At 36.2% G+C, this 20,159-nt stretch overlaps 1 protein-coding gene across 2 annotated transcripts in view; it reads left to right on the top strand.

Moving 5' to 3' along the window:
• LOC106458349 overlaps positions 1–19,626 on the top strand; it is a 52,341-nt gene extending 32,715 nt beyond the window's left edge. For both annotated transcript variants that reach the window (XM_013917857.2, XM_022384537.1), the window contains exons 2-4: positions 14,679–14,885; positions 16,278–17,808; positions 18,242–19,626. In XM_013917857.2, the coding sequence (XP_013773311.2) occupies positions 14,679–14,885; positions 16,278–17,808; positions 18,242–19,016 (2,513 nt within the window). In that variant the 3' untranslated portion in view covers positions 19,017–19,626. The remainder of the gene's footprint in view (positions 1–14,678; positions 14,886–16,277; positions 17,809–18,241) is intronic.
• Positions 19,627–20,159: the final 533 nt, after the last annotated feature.

Here is a 20,159-nt window from a genome sequence, read left to right on the forward strand (position 1 = left end):
TCAAACCTACGCTGAACCGCCCCCTTTATTTTTAACCTTGCACCTGTTTCCCATATCAGATTTTAAGGTTTCATAACCAGATGGTGTCCTATAATTTCCATACTGGTAAAATAAGAAAGGCAGCCTTTCACTTCAATACTTTTATAATCTCCTGCTGTAATCTCCTGATCCCATAGAGACTGACTGATAGCCAGCCACTTTCTCACCTCTCTCAACTCCAGCCGATTTGTTTACACCTAAATTCATAACAACAAGTTGACTAGAGAAATATACTTGTTGGTTTATTAAATGTTCATGACAATTTATAAACTCCTCATCGTCTGTCATTTGTTAAATCTACATGTGGATTCGTAACACATGCACGACAATTTACAAATACACATGCCGTTTTATTAACCTACTTGTTTATTTTCTACAAGTACATCTCGATTTATAAATCTGCATGAAAATTTTCAAATTTTTGAGACGATTTTATAAAACGACGAGGAGATTATAAACTGTCTCGTACATTTAATAAATTACCAAGTATAAGCTATGTATGCAATACATCAATTGCACACACAATTTAACAGAAATTGAAAAGTTTTTTATATGGTGCCTCATGAAGTAGTGTTTTGATATAACGATGAAAAACGTTTGTTGCACCGAGAGAATGATTCGGTACGAAACTATGGTAGTTACTCACCCTCCCTCCCACAAAGCTTGGCTGTTTCAATAAAAAGTACTGGTAACGAGAATTATATTGGGTTCAAGCAAAAGTACCCGTCCCCAGTGACGGGAAAGTTTTAAGTTGGAGCTTTGAGCTACTTATATTGCCCAACACGAAAAGTAGTTTTGGGGAATTCCGGTGATGCTAAGAGTCGCTCAACAATAACATACGGTATATATAAAAAGTAATATAAAAGTAATATGCTGAATGAATAAAGAAAAAAATATTTTTCTTTTTTTTCAGAAGGGAGCAAGTGCCCCACTTCCACCCCACATTCCCCCTCGCGGACGCCCATGTTTGCAAATAGTGAGTTTATTGATGTTCATATTTGCTAGTTCTCTGTGGGTCGCAAGTTCGAATCCCCGTCACACCAAACATGCTCGCCCTTTTAGCCTGAAGGCGTTATAATGTGACGGTCAATCCCACTATTCGTTGGTAAAAGAGTAGCCCAAGAGTTTGCGGTGAGAGGTGATGACTAGCTGCCTTCCCTCTAGTCTTTCACTGCTAAATTAGGGACAGCTAGCGCAGATAGCCCTCGTTGTAGCTTTGCGCGAAATCCATAACAAACAAATAATTTGTTAGTTCTTACCGCTTTCCTCCTTTTTTCAGTGTGATTTTATTACAACTCACGATACACGTTTTATTGTCTATTATAGACCTATACACAATCACCACGAAAGACAAATTCATGCCGTCACCACATCGTGTAAAACTCGCATGTTGATGATGACGACATCACCCTGAAAAGACGACACAACACGTGCTATATATATCTTACCGGTTGTATGTCGTCAGGTGGCTGCCCCAAAATCTGACACCACAAATCCTTAAACAAGTTTAACCTCATTGGAGATTTAAAAATGTATCCTCTGAAATTTGTAGTTCCTATTATTGTATAACCACACCTCTGGTTTCCTGTAAGTAACTGTTACTTAATATTACAGAATTATGAATAGGAACGCTGTTGATACTCTTCAAAAACGAATATTTCCAAAGATTATTTAAACAGCATATCTGTACCGTGTAGAGCCTTCATTAACTTAAACGAAAATATTCAGGAAAGTAATATCAAGTTTCATATCTTTGCTGCCCTTTAAGAACAATAAATAACAATTATGTTCGAAACATTATAAAAACACATCACTGGTATTTTAGTGTGTAGTATAATACAATATGGCAGTATTCATACTGGGCTCCCTTCAGTTCGTTTACTTTGATGAGTGTTCTAGTTGTTCACACTTGGCAAACGTGCCAAGTTCGTTTTGAAATGAACTGTAGTTCAAATTCGTGGTTCACTTTAGCGTTTTATCAGCACTCATCGTGACCTTCCAATATTCACACTAAAGTTTCTCAAGCGAAACAGTACTTTCAACACACGGACCGAGATATCCTCTTCTGACAGACCTTTGTTGTTCACACTGTTCTTCAAACGAACCGAAACGTACTGAGTACGAAAAACAACAACAACAAAAAACAGTGTAGTATGTGTAATCCCAAGGGTACTAGGTAGTCATCGAAGGGGTACACGAAAAATTAAACGAACCAAACTAAAAAAAAGGAAAACAAGACAACTTCCTAACCACCGTTCTTTGCTGTAATGAATAATAGTTATGTTTTTATGCATCAGGACTTTAGGAGGCGTAATAGTAACAGCTTTAATATAACAATATAAAGAAACGATTTTATAGCTGAAGATATCTAATATTGTATTTATTTTCAGTATCTCCCGATGTCTCGGAGACCGACCAAAGGCCAACCGATGTCCCTTACACCTAACTTCATAACAACAAGTTGGCTGAGAAATATACTTGTTGGTTTATTAGATGTGCATGACAATTTATAAACCACTTTGTTTAATTAAATCTACACGTATGTTTGTGGCACACGCCCGACAATTTACAAATGTACATGTTATTTTATTAAACTTCGTATTATTTTTCTACAACTTGCAATACAGTCTGAAATATATAGATCGTAAAACGATTCCCCAAAATGACATTTCCTGTTTCATTACGTGACACCCCCGGTAACGTTACAGTAAACTTGAGGGCTTATAGTGTCATAATATGTGGTTCGATTCCTGCGGTGGGTGCAGCACATATATCCCATTTTGTAGCTTCGTGATAGGGACTCTCTATGTCAGCAGTGACACGGAATGTCAAGTTGCTTATGCCTAAGGAAATTCGTAAAGTTTTTTTTTATTTCTCTAGTTAACATTAGAACAATATTTCTTGAACGAGTTTGTTATAAGTAACGTACACCATTTAGTGTGTGTGTGTGTGTGTGACAAAGAAGAAAGAAGTTCCCATACTATGATATTATAAGAGGAATACAGCATAAATAAAACACATTTTAGATCTTATTCTATAGTTGTTTTATTCTATACACGAACCTGATTATGAGTGTTTTCTGAATTTTTACAAGACGCGTATTTGGCATATTATACGAGATTGCTCTTTTATGTTCTGCATATGTATCTCGATTTTGAAAAAAAAAAGGGGGGCGGCAGGGCTAGGTGGTTAGGGCGCTTGACTCGCAATTTGAGGGTCGCGGGTTCGCATCCCCGTCCCACCAAACATGCTCGCCCTTTCAGTCGTGGGGGCGTTATAATGTGACGGTGAATCCCATTATTCGTTGGTAAACGAGTAGGCCAAGAGTTGGCGGTGGGTGTTGATGACTAGCTGCCTTCCCTCTAGTGTCTCTCTACTAAATTAGGGTCGGCTATCGCAGATAGCTCTCAGGTAGCTTTGGGCGAAATTCAAAACAAACTAAACTGAAAAAACAAAAAACGAATTCATGATAATAATAAGTTTTTTTACTTCAGTTGTCTAATAAAAAACTAAAGTGTATTTTAAAAGAACAATCGAGAAGTATATTGATGCATTCCAGAAGAAAGAAATAAAACAATGTGGGTATTTTCAAGAACTATTTAAAACGACAACTCCCCTCCTTTAAAGGACAATACATCAACAAAAACGGACTCACAAAGACACCGAGTCTTTTTCATCACACGAAAGTTTTATGCGTTTTTCTCTGATTCAAAACTTGTTCAAATTTTCTTTAACAATGTAACTCTGTGTAACATCAATGAAAAAACTTTCATTGTAATCTATCAATAAACATATAAAGCAGCGAGTCCTGAATAGATCTATAATGACTGTGTCGTGAAGCCTATAAAACACACATAAAGCAGCGAGTGTTGAATAGATTTATAATGACAGTGTCGTGAAGCCTATAAAACACATATAAAGCAGCGAGTGTTGAACAGATCTATAATGACCGTGTCGTGAAGCCTATAAAACACACATAAAGCAGCGAGTGTTGAATAGATTTATAATGACAGTGTCGTGAAGCCTATAAAACACATATAAAGCAGCGAGTGTTGAACAGATCTATAATGACCGTGTCGTGAAGCCTATAAAACACACATAAAGCAGCGAGTGTTGAATAGATTTATAATAACTGTGTCGTGAAGCCTATAAAACACATATACAGATGTTACGTGAATGTTATACGGGTGAGTGTATCATAAAAGGAATTACCACTTCATCAGCAGGTAATGTTTAACAGTACCTCAGAAAAGACCCATGGTAACTGTTTCCTGTTCACATATCAACAAGTGCCATCTAATGCAAATGCTTTACATAAGAAGATACGAACTTCATATGTGGGTCAGAAATGATCGATTATCTACGTTCAGTGTCCACAATTATAACTCTATCGATCACGGAACATACACACCTGTTCTGTTTATCTCCATCTTGTACAATTCCGCGCCGTTTTCCTGTGAGAACCGCTCACGTGTGGAAAGAGTTAGTAGATAACTTTCAGTGTAAAGATACGGCATCAAGCTTGTGTCGTTATTTCTTGAACATATGTGCACAAAAAATTCTAAGTATAACTAAAATCCGAGAATATTAAATAGACTGTTATAAATGGTTCACTTAATATCAGGGAAGGTAACAAAGAAAGTCATTGAACACAAACAACTAAAAACTGGTTGGTGTACAACAGAAAACACATTAAATTTTGTTACGAAAAACAGATAGTAAATTAATCTGATTCTTGTTATGTTTAGGCGACCGTTGAAAGCTAACAGTAATGATCACGTAAAAAAAGTTCGATACGTTCAAATTATTTAACAAAAAAAAAAGTCCCCTTTTAAAACCCAGTTCGCTGTTACCTCCGTATTGATTTGGTGTTATAAATCTGTTGTTTCTTTATGATTATCATTTTTTTAAGCTCTTGTTTATGATTCAGTCTTTGCTTCAAATGTTAATATGTTAAGAAAACTTTCGTGATAAAGTTAATTAAAATAGAAATATCGTAGTAAAATCCCTGTCCATGATGTCATCAGTTGTTGATGATGTGTTTAATTATCTTTGAAAACATGTTTCAGTGTTTGTTTTTGTTTAGTTTATTATTCGTGTTTTTTTACATTTATTTATATCGCAATGTTGCTGATAAATGTAATTTATAAACAGTTTACTGGATACAGTACGATTGTTGAAGCTATTTTTTTACGTTTTACGTTAGTATTAAGCGTTTTTAATGTTATTTGAGTCTGTATCGAAACTAACACACTCGCATGTCTCCGTGAACAAAGGAGTAACTGTCATGTGCTCAGTGTTTCACCTATATATTCACACACATTCAGTCCGTTACACAATGTTTCACACACAATACAAAGTGTCCAAAAATGCCGGAAACACTTTTGAAAAATCATACCATGAAAACTTTAACATAGAGACACGCGGTTTTATGCACATGCAACAGTATATAGTGCTTAATGTTTTACGGCTTACAATTACTATAGTTCAAGATTTGCACCACGAGTTACATGCAAAGTGTAATTCAACCTCACTCACAGTCTTACTAGTGTAAATCATGTTGTTCACGAAGCGCCATAAAAATCAAATAGGTTTGAACTTCGCGCAAAGCTACATGAGGGCTATCTGCGCTAGCCGTCACTAATTTAGAAGGAAGGCAGCTAGTCATCACCACCCACCGCCAACTCTTGGGCTTCTCTTTTACCAACGAATAGTGGTATTGACCGTCACATTATAACAAAGCTGAAAGGGCGAGCATTTTTGGTGGGACAGGGATTCGAACGCACGACCCTCAAATTGCGAGTCGAGCGCCCTAACCACCTGGCCATGCCGGGCCAAAAATAAAATAAAATTTATAGGTGTAATGTCCACCCAATCCATCTACCGGGGGATGTTTCATTGTGTGTTCTAGGGACGCTAAGGCTCCAGTGTAAAGGGGCACCATATTGCTGGAATAACATATATCTTGCTGTAAGTAAAATAATAATAGAAAACTATTTATTCTTGCACGTGCAACAAATCGTTTGTCTCGGTGTTAAACGGTTTTCTTTTCCGGTTTATTTTTTTTAATGTATATCTTAACTGCCTAAATGTAAAATATGAATATTTTTTTGTACTTAGGGGTAGTCTGAACATTGACATATGTGATAATAATCGCACTGTATTCATAAAATATAAACACTATAATTTGTATCGGCCCCCTCATTACGATGATAATAACTCGTTTAAACTTATTATCTGAACACAAAACTATATCTATTAACTGTCCTTTTGCACGTGTAGCAATGGCCTACCTGCTTATAAGTTGGACAACCACGTGAAGTAACGGTTCCTAAATACTCACAGGTAACATGTGCTGATATTACAGAAGCTACGATGAGTTTACCGATAAGCATTTTTGAGGCATAAGAGCGGGAAGGCAAGGCTTGAGCCCACCACATGGTCCCACCCTGTGCACGTCACTGATCCCTATAATATTATTCAACTGAACACAATTCCATTCGAAGTAACGGTCTCTCTTTACTTGCACTGTGAGCTCATGTACTTCTAGATAAATTAGACATGGAATACACTGTTCAGTATTGTTACGTCTCCGTTTGTTAATTGATTTCCCGTAAATTCGTTCCGACGAAACTTTAGCGACACAAGTCCTTACTTAATAAAACTGGTTTATTCTTTCCGAATATAACTTTACGATACACTTAATTTCAACAATCGCGCTAAAACAAACGCTATAACAGCGAACGTGCTCAATAATACTCTCTGACTGCAGATCAATTACTCACTGTCTACACACACATTGTCCCGTCACGTTTTGACTATCTTTTATATACAAGACTACTCTATATCTAGTAAATGCTAGGGCATTCACCAAGGTACAGGATAGTTCTAGAAACGTGGCGTGACACTAGTCATGTGACCTCGCTGACGCAACAGTATTATGAATGGTAATAAAGCCTGGTGGTAGAAATTCCCCAGCAGTAAACATTATATTATATAAACTGTATTAATATACAACAGAACAACCTTGAATATAACGTTTGGGTAGCTATTTCCTCATAATTACTTATGCAGACATATATTAATTTCTCCAACCGGTTTCGTGACTTCAAAGGTCACTCTTCAGGATATAATTTTACAGAGAATCTGTAACAAAATCATGCAAATACCGTTTTTTTCAACTGAACATAAATAATCTAAATTAAATACATATACTTTACAAATGCACAATGTACTACATGTTTGTACATTTGGAAAGTATATATGTATTTAATTTAGATTATTTATGTTCAGTTGAAAAACAGTATTTGTGTGTGTGTTTTTATTATAGATTCTCAGTGAAATTATATCCTGAAGAGTGACCTTTGAGGTCACGAAACCGGTAAAAGAAAAAATAAAAGAGACAGAAAATAAAACAGTCTGATATTCCAGTGTTTTCTTATATAGATATTCACACACACACACTAAACGGACTATAGTTTTTGGGATTAAGATGAGAATAAACTAGAAAATGAAAAGGAGAAGTAAATGTTATTTCCAATATTTCAGATAAAAAAAATGTAACAATAATATGCAAAAAAGTTCACTCTCCAGCTTCTCGGGTTGAAATGAATGATGTGTCAAGGTAGTCAACATTTTTGCAATGTGCACTGTTATTTTTTTCAGCTAATTATCTCAAACTGGTGTAGTAAGTAGTGTTAAAATACTGTTGTCAGGGTTAACATTATTAACTGTAATAACTGTGGAAATGACGTGTCATAAATATGTAGCGGTCTCAAAGACAACGTATGAAGTTGTATGATTTTTTTAAAAGAAAGTCGAGAAACTGAATTCTAGCAGACAACGTTACTTAACGCCCCCAGTGGTACAATGGCATGTCTACGGACTTACAACGCTAGAAACCGGGTTTCGATACCCCTCGTGGGCAGAGCACAGATAGCCCATTGTGTAGCTTTGTGCTTAACTACAAACAAATAAACGTTACTTAAAAAAAATCATGTTTATAAATTAGAAAACAAATCAGCACACTCGATATTAACGTTGCTAGCAATGTTAAGGTATGTTTCGGCTATAAATTTCGTTTCGATACACGTTTTTAGTATTGTAAATACTGAAAACATACATAAGAAATTCATAAATAAAACCGAGAGCAACAATGAAATTGTCAGCGCGTTTTTTTTTTCTTCGACCTTGACCTCAAATCACGAAGAAAACGTGTAAATCGAAAACAAACAAACGTGTTTACAAGTTGATATACAGTTTGCGGATACTTACAACTACAGCATGTTTTTCTATTCAGGTAGAGTATGACACAACTAGCATAATCTGGACGAACAAAGTTTTCTACTGACGTTTCCGTTTACTCCAAGAAGTTCTTCGTTTTTCGCTTCAGAAATAACTAATCCTAATTTCCTTGCTCAGTCCAAGGATATCTCTCCCAAATTTTGTTGTCCACGTTCTAAACAGCTACCAGCTTCAATACGAAACAATTACGATGGATTTTAATTAAGAAAGAAGCAGGATTGTCTTTGCCATATGTTGGATCTCGGTAAAGGTGACCAACGAATGATGGCGTTGAAAACTCATTATGAGGTGTTATCCAGCAGCATGATGATGCGAGGCTCCATATTGCTTGTTGTGTAACGTCTGCAGCTTACACGTTCTGGTTGGTAGTTATTCTATGTTGTGCATATAGGTCGTGGCGTAGTAGCCTGTTACTGTGAATATAGGTCGTTGCGTAGTAACCTGTTACTGTACATATAAGTCGTTGCATAGTAACCTGTTACTGTACATATAAGTCGTTGCATAGTAACCTGTTACTGTACATATAAGTCGTTGCATAGTAACCTGTTACTGTACATATAAGTCGTTGCGTTGTAACCTTTTGCTAAACATAGAGGTCGTTGCGTAGTAACCCGTTACTGCGCATATAAGTCGTTGCGTAGTAACCTGTTATTGTGCATAACTAGGTCGTTGCGTAACAACCTGTTACCGTACATATTAATCATTGCGTAGTAACCTGTTACCGTGCATATAGGTTGTTGCGTAGTAACCTGTTACCGTGCATATAGGTTGTTGCGTAGTAACCTGTTACATCCACGTTCAATACAATCTGCAATAGTAGTATTTCCAGGTAACTTAGATGCCTAAAGTAGTTGTAAGTAATTGGGCTCGAAATTTCACACCTACTTTCTTCCAAGCTGATATGATGAAAATACATTGAAAACTGTATTTAGAAGTAGTGTTTGGTTTTTCGCGTCCTTAAAATCGTTGGCTTACATTTATTGTTTGTAATTTGGCTACATAAAATTATTTCCTATTTCTTTATGAGCACTCTTGTACCTTATTTCCCCTGGTTACTATGAGTTGAATTCCTTCATATTTTATATGGAAGTATTATTATATTATTTTGACTACTAAACCGGAAATAGCGAACGTGTTTTTTTTGGGGGGGGGAGGGCTCTACGATTACTCAGTGTTTGTGAGTTTATTAAATTTCACGCAAAGCTACTCGAGGGCTACCAGCACTAGCCGTCCCTAATTCAAAAGTGATAAACCAGGGAGCTAGTCAACACTACCCATTACCAACTCTTTACCAACTAAAAGTGGGATTGACTGCAACAGTATAGTCGCCCTCACGGCTGACAGGGCATCTTCAGTGACGCGATTTGAATTCACGAACTGCAGCTTGCAAGTCGATTGCCTTAACTACCAGACCTAGATGTACGTCGATGAATCGTTTTTAAAATCACTGAAACATTATACAAATTATAGCGTTAAAACACAGATATAATTATCAATAATGTCGATCTTACGGAAGTAAGAATGTATTTTACGGAAATACAGATACACAGCAACATCCTAAACGTGAAATCTTAAGATCGCCAACATGAATATAGCTTTCTATTAATGTACAAAATTGTTTCCGTTGGGCTTATTTTGTTAATATGACGTAGCTATGACGTAGAACTAGGTATTTAGAAAGATCTGAGAATTTTCAATGCATGATAAAGTGTACATAGTTAAATAAGATGTTATACGACATATTAGATAATTTGATACTAATAAGCCGTTGAGATGCCTGTGTTTGCAGCAACAGAGTGTGAGTAGCAAAGAAGTGATATTTTAGCCGCGGCATAGCGGCTCATAGAACGGTTCTGAGTTTGTTTGTTTTTAAGTGTTTTTTTTGTTTTTTTCAAGTAAGCTCATAGCTCCACCATCTCTTAACCGATTTCAAATCTAAGAACAGTTTTGGACTTAGGAGGACAAACCCTTTCAATTGATATTATTTGACCACGCTCAAGGTCTCACAGATTAATTTACTATAATCCAGCCTAAAAGAATTTCATTTTGAGGGTAGGCTGGTAAAGATCCTGATGAGTAATAAAATCGAATCTGGTATACGCGCGCGCCCCACGCTTGGTATTGTTGGCGCACAAAAATATAGCTAGTAAAAAGAAAAAAAAAGTGTCATAGATTAATTTACTTTAATCCTGCCTAAAATAATTTCAAGTTCCGCGACTATTGAGGATTCCTTCTTGTTTTATGAGTTAACCACAAACTCGACACCATTATGTGAACTTCAAATGTAAATAAACATCGTTAGGTCAGAGGGAAGAGATGTGAGAAAGGTCGAGGCGAGTACTGTAATAATCGTCTTAAGCCTATTTCTAAGACGTGACCTCGTGCTCACATATACCAAACGAGAGAATATAGATGCCGAAATTTGCCTAAGGTAAATTTTCCTTTTAACGCCATTCTGATCACTGGCATAATTTAGGGTGTAGGCGGTTGATTCTGTCGTCAAGTAGTGTAATTTTGTGATCATTGACCGCTGGAGGTAATTTAAAATAATTTTTGGTTTGTTTGTCAACAACATCAAACAGCAACGTGAAAACCTAATCGAGATGCTCAAAGACGACCTTGTTTTGTTCGAGGCTAAATAATAGTGAAGTATTCTAGTTATTAGGGATAATATACAACACTTGATGAATGCTATAGTCACGACGCGCAGCTGGAGTCGAATGGATGCTTTAGGGTTCAGAAACCCTGGAATTATCCTAGAACTTGAGTCATGGTGAAAGTTATTCCATGGATGAAGAAGTGGGTGAGTGCAATTATTCTGTATTGTGCTACTTTATATAAAGAATGCCTGTGGAGGTGAAAGCCAGGAACGACCTTTGACTAAGTTCTTATTACCTTTGAATATTAAAAATATTTGATAATGAATACAAGTATAAATCATATTGTTTGTTTGGAATTAAGCACAAAGCTACACAATGGGCTATCTATGCTCTGCCCACTGGGTGGGGGGCATAAATCATATTTTAACGACAAAACGTTTTGGTTATACTTGTTAAGTACAGCAGACATCCGGTAAATACCTTGTTGACTTTCTGTTGTTAGGTAAATACCTTGTTGACTTTCTGTCGTTAGTAAACGTCTTTTATTGTTACACATTATTATATCATTCTGCTATTAAAATAATCTGTGAACGTTTTGTTTTTAACATTCTTCAAATGTTTTGCTGTTAATAAACAATGTTCAGACATTTCGTTAACAACAGAAAGTCAACAAGGTATTTACCTAACAACAGAAAGTCAACAAGGTATTTATCTAACAACAGAAAGTCACAAAGTCAACAAGGTATTTATCTGCAGAACGTTCTAAGAATGTATGATGACTACTTAACTTCAAAACGATAAAATTTTAAAATGTTTGTTACCAATAAAACGTATAAATAGTACTTGTTAACAGCAATAAATGTTTCTCATGTTTGTCTTTGTTTGTCCAAACTTGGGAATCTTGGGAACAAGCTTAGTTTCCGATTATTCTTCATTTCGTATGTACTTATTAATTAGATTAAGAAAATAAATCTGTTAGATTAATATGATAAATTATATATTTGTACGAAGAAAGTTATTTGAGAATTTGAAATTTGTTATAGTTTTAATTAAAAAAGAAAAGAAAACAGTTAACTTCCATATTATCGAGAAATGCATATATAAGAAGGCAACATATTTATTACAATAAATAAACAATAGCGAAACATCCAAGAGTAAAACACATTCTTAAATTATTTTAACATCTTAAATTTTGTTCTGTGGATGTATAGGCAAGGTCGGCACTAGCGGGGGAACGAGTCCCCTGAAATGTTGTTGCCCCCCCATAACTAATGCTGTCCATTAACCTAATTTTAGATATACTTTAGATTTGGCGTCTAATTCTTCTTCCCCGCTCCCTTCCTCCCCTCGAGTAAAGAAAAGTTGGAACCGGCACTCCCCACAGGTGACAAAACTGCAGGAAGTATATACACGCAAAAACGTTTGTTTTACACACGTTTGCACAAATAAATCTTCATAAACATTGTAACTGGAGACATACTGTATATATCATAGTTACCAATGTTGAGGAAATAATGACATGGAATGTGTGATGACAATATACAGTTCCACCTTCTTATTAACTGTTGTACATGACGCGAATTTCGACGTGTGCTACGAATATGGCAGTTCACTGGCATCTCTTCATTCTCTTCGTAACCTCAATAGTTTCATACTCGTAAGGCACAGTCCAGTCCTACTGTTTGTGTTGTGTGTGTGTGTGTTTTATTTTTATGTTTGTCTTTATGGTATCTGTGTAATTAAAAGAGCTTACCAAACAAACGCAATTTTATTTTTTTTACTACCTACGCGTGTTTTTATTTTATTTTTTAATTGTTTCTGAAATAAATAGATGTTTGTAGTTCTGCAAGATCCGGGAACTGACATCTTACATCAATATGCAAGCTACATTTAAACGAGGTTCACAAAGCAATGTTTGTTTCATCAACGATTATTTGTTTGTTTCAAGTTAAGCACAAAGCTACACAATGGGCTATCTGTGCTCTGCCCACCACGGGTATCGAAATCCGGTTTCTAGCGTTGTAAGTCCGATGACATGACGCTGTGCCACTGGGGAGCGACGACGATGAACAGCAAGAGAACAATACGGTGAATTGGCTGAAACTGTCAATATTATACTGGCTGAAATAAAAGTTACCGTTGTTCCACTATGTTCTGTATATATATATAAAAAAAACTGTGCTCAATGTTCTCTGCGACAGGTAACTTGTCCTGTATAATGAAATAAATACATTAATGTAGAATCCACAAATATATATAATTCCTGTAAATAAATCATGATCAGAGGAGTGTTGCATTATGTGTGTGTGTCCTGAGGATTTTCCACTTGTTTGGAAGGCCTTCTGTAATTTTTGCAACAAAGTCACCGTTTTTAGAGTTAATCACAATTATAAGTTTCGCAAGATTCCTAGTTAAAACTAACACTACGAACTACGTCTTTTCCAGGGTAAAAGTCACCAACACAGATAAAATGTAAATGTCCATCAGCAGACAAGAAAAACAAAAAAAAGCTTAATGTAGCCGGTATAGCGTCAGTGAAGATTGTTTACTGTAGCTGGTATAGCTTCAGTGAAGATTGTTTACTGTAGCTGGTAAAGCGTCAGTGAAGATTGTTTACTGTAGCCGGTAAAGCGTCAGTGAAGATTGTTTACTGTAGCTGGTAAAGCGTCAGTGAAGATTGTTTACTGTAAGCGGTAAAGCGTCAGTGAAGATTGTTTACTGTAGCCGGTAAAGCGTCAGTGAAGATTGTTTACTGTAGCTGGTATAGCTTCTGTGAAGATTGTTTACTGTAAGCGGTAAAGTTTCAGTGAACACTGTTTACTTCAATCTGTAAAGCGTCAATGATTAATGTTTAGAAATATCACATCAGGTATTATTACGCACGAATATGTAACGCTTCGATATACAAGAAACGTTAGGACATTACCAGTGTTTACTATCACTTGTCGAGCCATTTGTCACGTTCTATCTCAAATATTGTCTATTCTGACCAATAGCACTGTTTCTTTTACTCATAATATGGCAGATAGACAGAGCCACTTATCACGTTTGTATCTGAAATATTACCTGTTCTTATCAATACCTCAAGAAGACTGAAAAGAAGGACTTTTGTTTCAAAGACAAAATCTAAGACTTCAAGATATAAATATAATTATAGACTAAACTGTTGAAGTGTTCTCATGGCGTTACGTAAGGATACATATTTAGATCTGACATTACAAGATAAAGACTGAGCATCAAGATTGACTGTTTATTTGTTTTTCTGAACTTATCGAAAATATTTATTGCAAGTTATATAGTAAAATTTTAAAATTAAAGCCAGAAATTTGTTTCTTTTTATTATCTATAGATGTTTTTATCAAGCTCTCAGAACAAAGTAACACTTAGAATATTTTCATCTAAAGGGTATATTATGGTTCACAAAAGAGTATTTATATATTATTAATATAGATTTAATTGAACGTAAAATGAAAAATGTATTGGAGATGTATCTGGTAATTTTGATGTTATTTTGTACATATAATTAAGTACAATGAACTTTCTAAATAACATTTTATCTTTTCAGACTATCAATCACTAATTAAAAACGAGTTAAAATAACCATAGGATAAAAAATACTGTAACTATTTTGTAAAGTATTTGAATGTGAGTGATGCAAAAGACCATAAAAAGTAAAAATAGTCATGTTAATTTTTCAGTTATTCATGTGTTTAATGTGAACTTATTATTCGTTAGGTATATCATTGCCATGTAGTGGTAAAAATGACAGTATGTTCACATGCATCGATCAGTTCGGATACTACCCAGATCCAGGGGACTGCAGCAAATATTACGTTTGTGTGTTTGGAGATCCCCAGCACGAAAGCTGTACTGGGGGGTTGTACTTTAGTACTGAACTGCAAACCTGTGATTGGCCGAGAAACACGAAATGTGCAGGTGGTGGTAAGTACTAGTTTCATGTTAGTACAAATTGAAATACTACTGTTTTCATAAACTCTTCTATTGTGATTTTTCTTGCTAAAGCCTAAAGGTTAAAGGGTTTAAAGTTACAGACTTTCAACTGTAGGCGTATTATGATAGTGAAAATCAATTTCGTTATTCGGTTCAAAGAGTCGACCCCCCCCCCATGTGACGGCGGGTGCTACTTGCTGACAGCCTTTCTACTGTGTGTTTAGCTCACGTGCACATAATGTGCCGTATAAAATTGCAGTTCTTAAAAGTACAAAGCTGGTGACGTTAATTTCTGTTTTTATTTTTGTTGTTGTTGAGTAAATATGAAAGGTATAAAACATATGACGATGGTGGTACCAACCTTAGTAAGTGCCCCCAAGAGTCGCAGCGGTATGTCTGCGGACTTACAACGCTAGAATCCGGGTTTCGATACCCGTGGTGGGCAGAGCACAGATAGCCCATTGTGTAGCTTTGTGTTTAATTACAAACAAACAAACCTTAGTAAGCGCATGTCTCCAAGCAGCAAAGGAATCCGATCACATAATTCAATAATTGGGTTGCGTGTTAGCGAGGAGTTTAGGGGACTAATCCCCTTAAAGTTGTTTTTTAAAATAAATTTCACGTTAATTGTCTATGTCTATCCTCATTATCAGGGATTAAACCTTACATTTTGTTGGACTTGTGCGAAGGGTAAAAAATAATTAACAAATTTTAACCTTATAAAAATGCTATTGTCAACTTACTAGTACGAATCCCAAGAAATCAGTTGTTTTTGCTTGTATTTAAGACCGATATTTAACAATAGTTATTAGAAACATTAAACGTATTTAGATTTCTCATTACAAGATAAAGATTGAGCATGAAGATTGACTGTTAATTTGTTTTTCTTAACTTATTGAAAATATTTATTGCTAGATATGTTATAATGAATTTTTTTAATTTTCAAACCTTGGTACATTTTTTATGAACTCAAAAATTTAATTTGAACTGCAGAATTACTTGAACAAAGTTTTCCAAACTGTTTAGGCATCAAACCGCTTGTGGGTCCAATGACTTTGTTGACTACAGGGTCATTGATAACATCTGTGTCGCAAAAAAATAATGCAAACAAAATTATAATCACCATTGCAAGTAATCTAACCACTTGCTGCTGGAGTTTCATGTGTGTTTTACATAGAAAATGAGTGATTTCACCTTAATGGTTTGGTTAGTTGTAAGAGGCAAAAACGTGAATTTACTCAATATGTAGACCCACTGGTAGTGAACGGTATAAAAACATATCTGTAATTTGAAAATTATATAACAATATTTCTTTATGCAATAATTTAGTATTCTGTTAAACCAAGCACCATTAAAAGTAAATCCCCATGCTTAATTACGTAGGTTCACAGACCAAAGAAGAAGAAGTCCATGAGGTTTTAACTAATGGTGGTGACGTTTTCTTAAGTCAGAGACATGAGCTGGATTCATCTCATGAAGGGAGCTCAAACTACGGTGTTGCTGTTCAGACATCTCCAATAAAACCACCATACCAAAACCCATATAACAATGTTCGTGGTACACCTGAGGAATCGAGTCATCCAGATAAAAGCAATTATAACCCCCTCTATGGTATATCGCAGGTAAATCCCCAAGACCTACCCCAGTATGGCGGAGGCATCCCTTCAGTCGTCGCATCTAATAAGAAGACATTTGGAGGCGATTTGGGTACTGATCGGTTACCACATGATCGAAGTATGTTTGTGAAACCAGTATTTGAAAACGATGGAACACGTAAGAGCACAGGTATAGACCGCGAAACCTATTATACCAACGAACATCAGAAGGAATTTAAAACACTTCATCCCATTGATCACAACAATGGCCACTCAAAAGATCCAGATACAATCCCACTTTTATCTACAAATAATGGTCATCCTAAAGATCCAGATACAATCCCACTTTTATCTACAAATAATGGTCATCCTAAAGATCCAGATACAATCCCACTTTTATCTACAAATAATGGCCATCCTAAAGATCCAGATACAATCCCACTTTTATCAAATGACGATGGCCACTCACAGGATGTTGGTGCAATTTCACCTTTAGCAAGTAACAATGGTCACTATAAAGACCCCGATGTTAGATTTTTAGCTTCACCACCGATTCCACCTCCTAAGAGGTCTAAGAACCACCGCCCTGCTTACGGGCCTGAACAGAGTTTGCAAGGTCCAGGCAGTATAGATGCCCAATTTGACACTAGTCCCTCCATTGTAAGTTTATCTGGCTTCCATAACCAACCTAATTATAATTACCCAATTGACAAAAAATCTACTTCTACTCGAAATTCCAATGCCCCTGGTGTGAAAGATGTATCGATTGGCAACGATCCTTCTCAAATCTTCAGTTATAGGAATTACGATGATCCGTATCAGTACAATTATGAATATTATGATGATTATGAACCTACAAGTCCGACACCACCATACAATGTGAAACCTCACAAACCATCCACAACAACAACCACTGCAAACCCCCCTGTAGTCATTACCAGTTCACCAACTCAGAAATCTGTCAATTCAACCTCTTTATATCCCGCCAGACCCTCTCCTTTATATCCCACTCCTGTTCCCTTAGTGCAAGCCAGTGGATGTAACCCCAGTAAGTGTCTTGCTCCAGATTGTCGCTGTGGGGGATCAGATATTCCTGGAGGGCTGCCTCTTAGCGAGACCCCTCAAGTTGTGCTTCTTACCTTCGATGACGCAATTAATGACTTAAACTTCGATTTATACAAAGAAATATTTGCTGGACGAAAAAATCCTAATGGTTGTCCCATTCATGGCACGTTTTACATTTCTCATGAGTGGACGGATTATGGACAGGTTCAAACCCTTTACTCTCAAGGCCACGAGATGGCATCACATACCATCAGGTGCGTTTCTTTAGGCTTTTAAGCTTAAATACCGTTTTATGAAATACTTGCTGCTAGAACAACATCTCATTTAAGCATTTTGACTTGTAAATTTGTATGTCTGTAAAAGATATCCAAAATGTGATAGAGTACTTAAAGTAGGTAATGTGTTTCGTGAAAAAAAAAGTCATCTAATAAATATACTTTTTTATAGAACATGAGCAACAAACTAAAAATCATCTAGTCACTTCTTAGTGTGGTACTTTATTATATACTTCAAAACTGTTCTGTAATATATAACGTGTAACCTTTGAACATTGCACGAAATCCCTTACTATACACATGAATAAGTGAACATTTTTTCAGTGTGTAGTGATGGGGGGTTTGTGTAGTTGTGTATTTTTTGTAAAAACTCAAACTAATTATATAATTAACGGTTTTGTATTTGATACAGCCACAGCTATGGCGAGAAGTTCTCAAAGAACAAGTGGTTCAAAGAAATACAGGGTCAACGAGAGATTCTCCATTTGTATGGAGGAGTCAAGATGGAAGACATCCGCGGGATGAGGGCACCCTTTCTGCAAATTGGTGGGAATCACATGTTTGAAATGCTGTTCGAGGCCAACTTCACTTACGATTCCTCCATGCCAGTGTTTGAGAACGATCCTCCTTTCTGGCCTTTTACCCTCGACTACACCATCAACAACGAATGTATGATCACGCCTTGTCCCAGTGAATCCTTTCCGGGACTGTGGGAGATGGCAATGGTAATGTGGGTGGACTTGAAAGGTGGTCGTTGTTCCATGGCCGATGCCTGCTCCAATCCCCAAGACGAACAAGGAATAGTAGAATTCCTCAAGAAAAATTTCAATCGCCACTATAACTCAAATCGTGCCCCACTTGGTCTATTCTACCATTCGGCTTGGTTCACCACAGCCCACCACAAGAAGGGGTTCATGAAGTTCCTAGACGAAATCCTCAGTAAAGGCGATGTCTGGCTCATAACTAACTGGCAACTCATTCAGTGGCTAAGAAACCCTACACCCAAATCCAAATTGAACAATTTTGAACCCTGGCAGTGTAAACGAAAAAATCTTATTCCTCCTTGCCACAACCCCACCGTGTGTAATGTGTGGGACCAGAACGGCATACGCTACATGAAAACGTGTCAGAAATGTCCAAGTCACTACCCCTGGGTGGGGAGGACTGGTTATAAGAAAGAGGGATAGGTTGATAATAACTAAGTAAATATGGTTGTGGTTAAGACTGTGAAATTTGTAAATTATCGTTGAAAAGCTTTTAAGAAATGTACATTCGAGCCACACGCGTTTGAAAGCGGTGGGTGTGTGGTCACATATTAGACACAGATAGTGGGAGGTGGGTAGTATCTTCTTTTTACCATTTTTTCTGCCTTTTATTTAGAAGCTGTTTCAATTTCATTTTGAGTTCTTTACATTCTTAATTATACTATACAAAATTTGAAAGGCAATTTTAAGCTTTTTTTCCTTTGATTATAGTAGGTAAGTATAGGTCGAGACTCTGTCTTCTGCTTTTTTTTCGCTTTCAAGTCATTCTTTATTGGTAGATAGTGTCTAATTTTGTGTGTACTGAAAACAATCAGAAAATGTGTCCTGTACAGTGCAAAAACTACTTAAAGTTATCAAAACATCAAACTAGTGAAAAGTTGAGTTGTTAAAGACAGTGGTTAATCTGACTATAAGAACTGATTAAACTTCTAAACAATTTCAATCACGTGAGTGTTTTTCGTAGAGTAAAAAAGACAGCATAAAGAATACAGAAATATACCCCGGGCCATTCACTCGGGTGACAAAGAAAGCCGCAAGTGTACAGGACAAAGTTTTCAATGTCCCTTGTACAGGACAAAGTTTTCAATGCGTCCCTTGTAGTGCAGATGTTTTAAATGATAAAACCTTACTGAAGCTAACGTAATTTCTTTTGTTCTCATTATTAATTATGATATCCGAACTGTTAGAGATACCTTTGTAAATATCAACAAATAAAATCAGGGGTTCAATCCCCCTTGGTGGACACAGCAGATAGTCCGATGTGGCTTTGCTGTAAGAAAACACAGATACACACACACACACACACTTTGTAAATGTCAGTAAATTAAATATATTTTAAAAGTTGTAATTAAATTTGAAATTAATGTACTGCTGTCCACAAAGTTTAAATGTGCAGATATGGGGTTTAAAATCCTTAACTCCCTATATATAGGGGTAAATATCCCCCCAAAACCCCCTACATAGAAGATCATTTTTTTAAAGTGTGGTAAATGCTTTTGTAATCCTCTCATTTAGGGAGTGAATGGCCTGGGGAATTAACAGGAGCTTTTAAACAAAACAAAAATC

Source organism: Limulus polyphemus, unplaced genomic scaffold (assembly GCF_000517525.1).
Source record: "Limulus polyphemus unplaced genomic scaffold, Limulus_polyphemus-2.1.2 Scaffold449, whole genome shotgun sequence".
Classification (NCBI taxonomy): domain Eukaryota; kingdom Metazoa; phylum Arthropoda; class Merostomata; order Xiphosura; family Limulidae; genus Limulus; species Limulus polyphemus.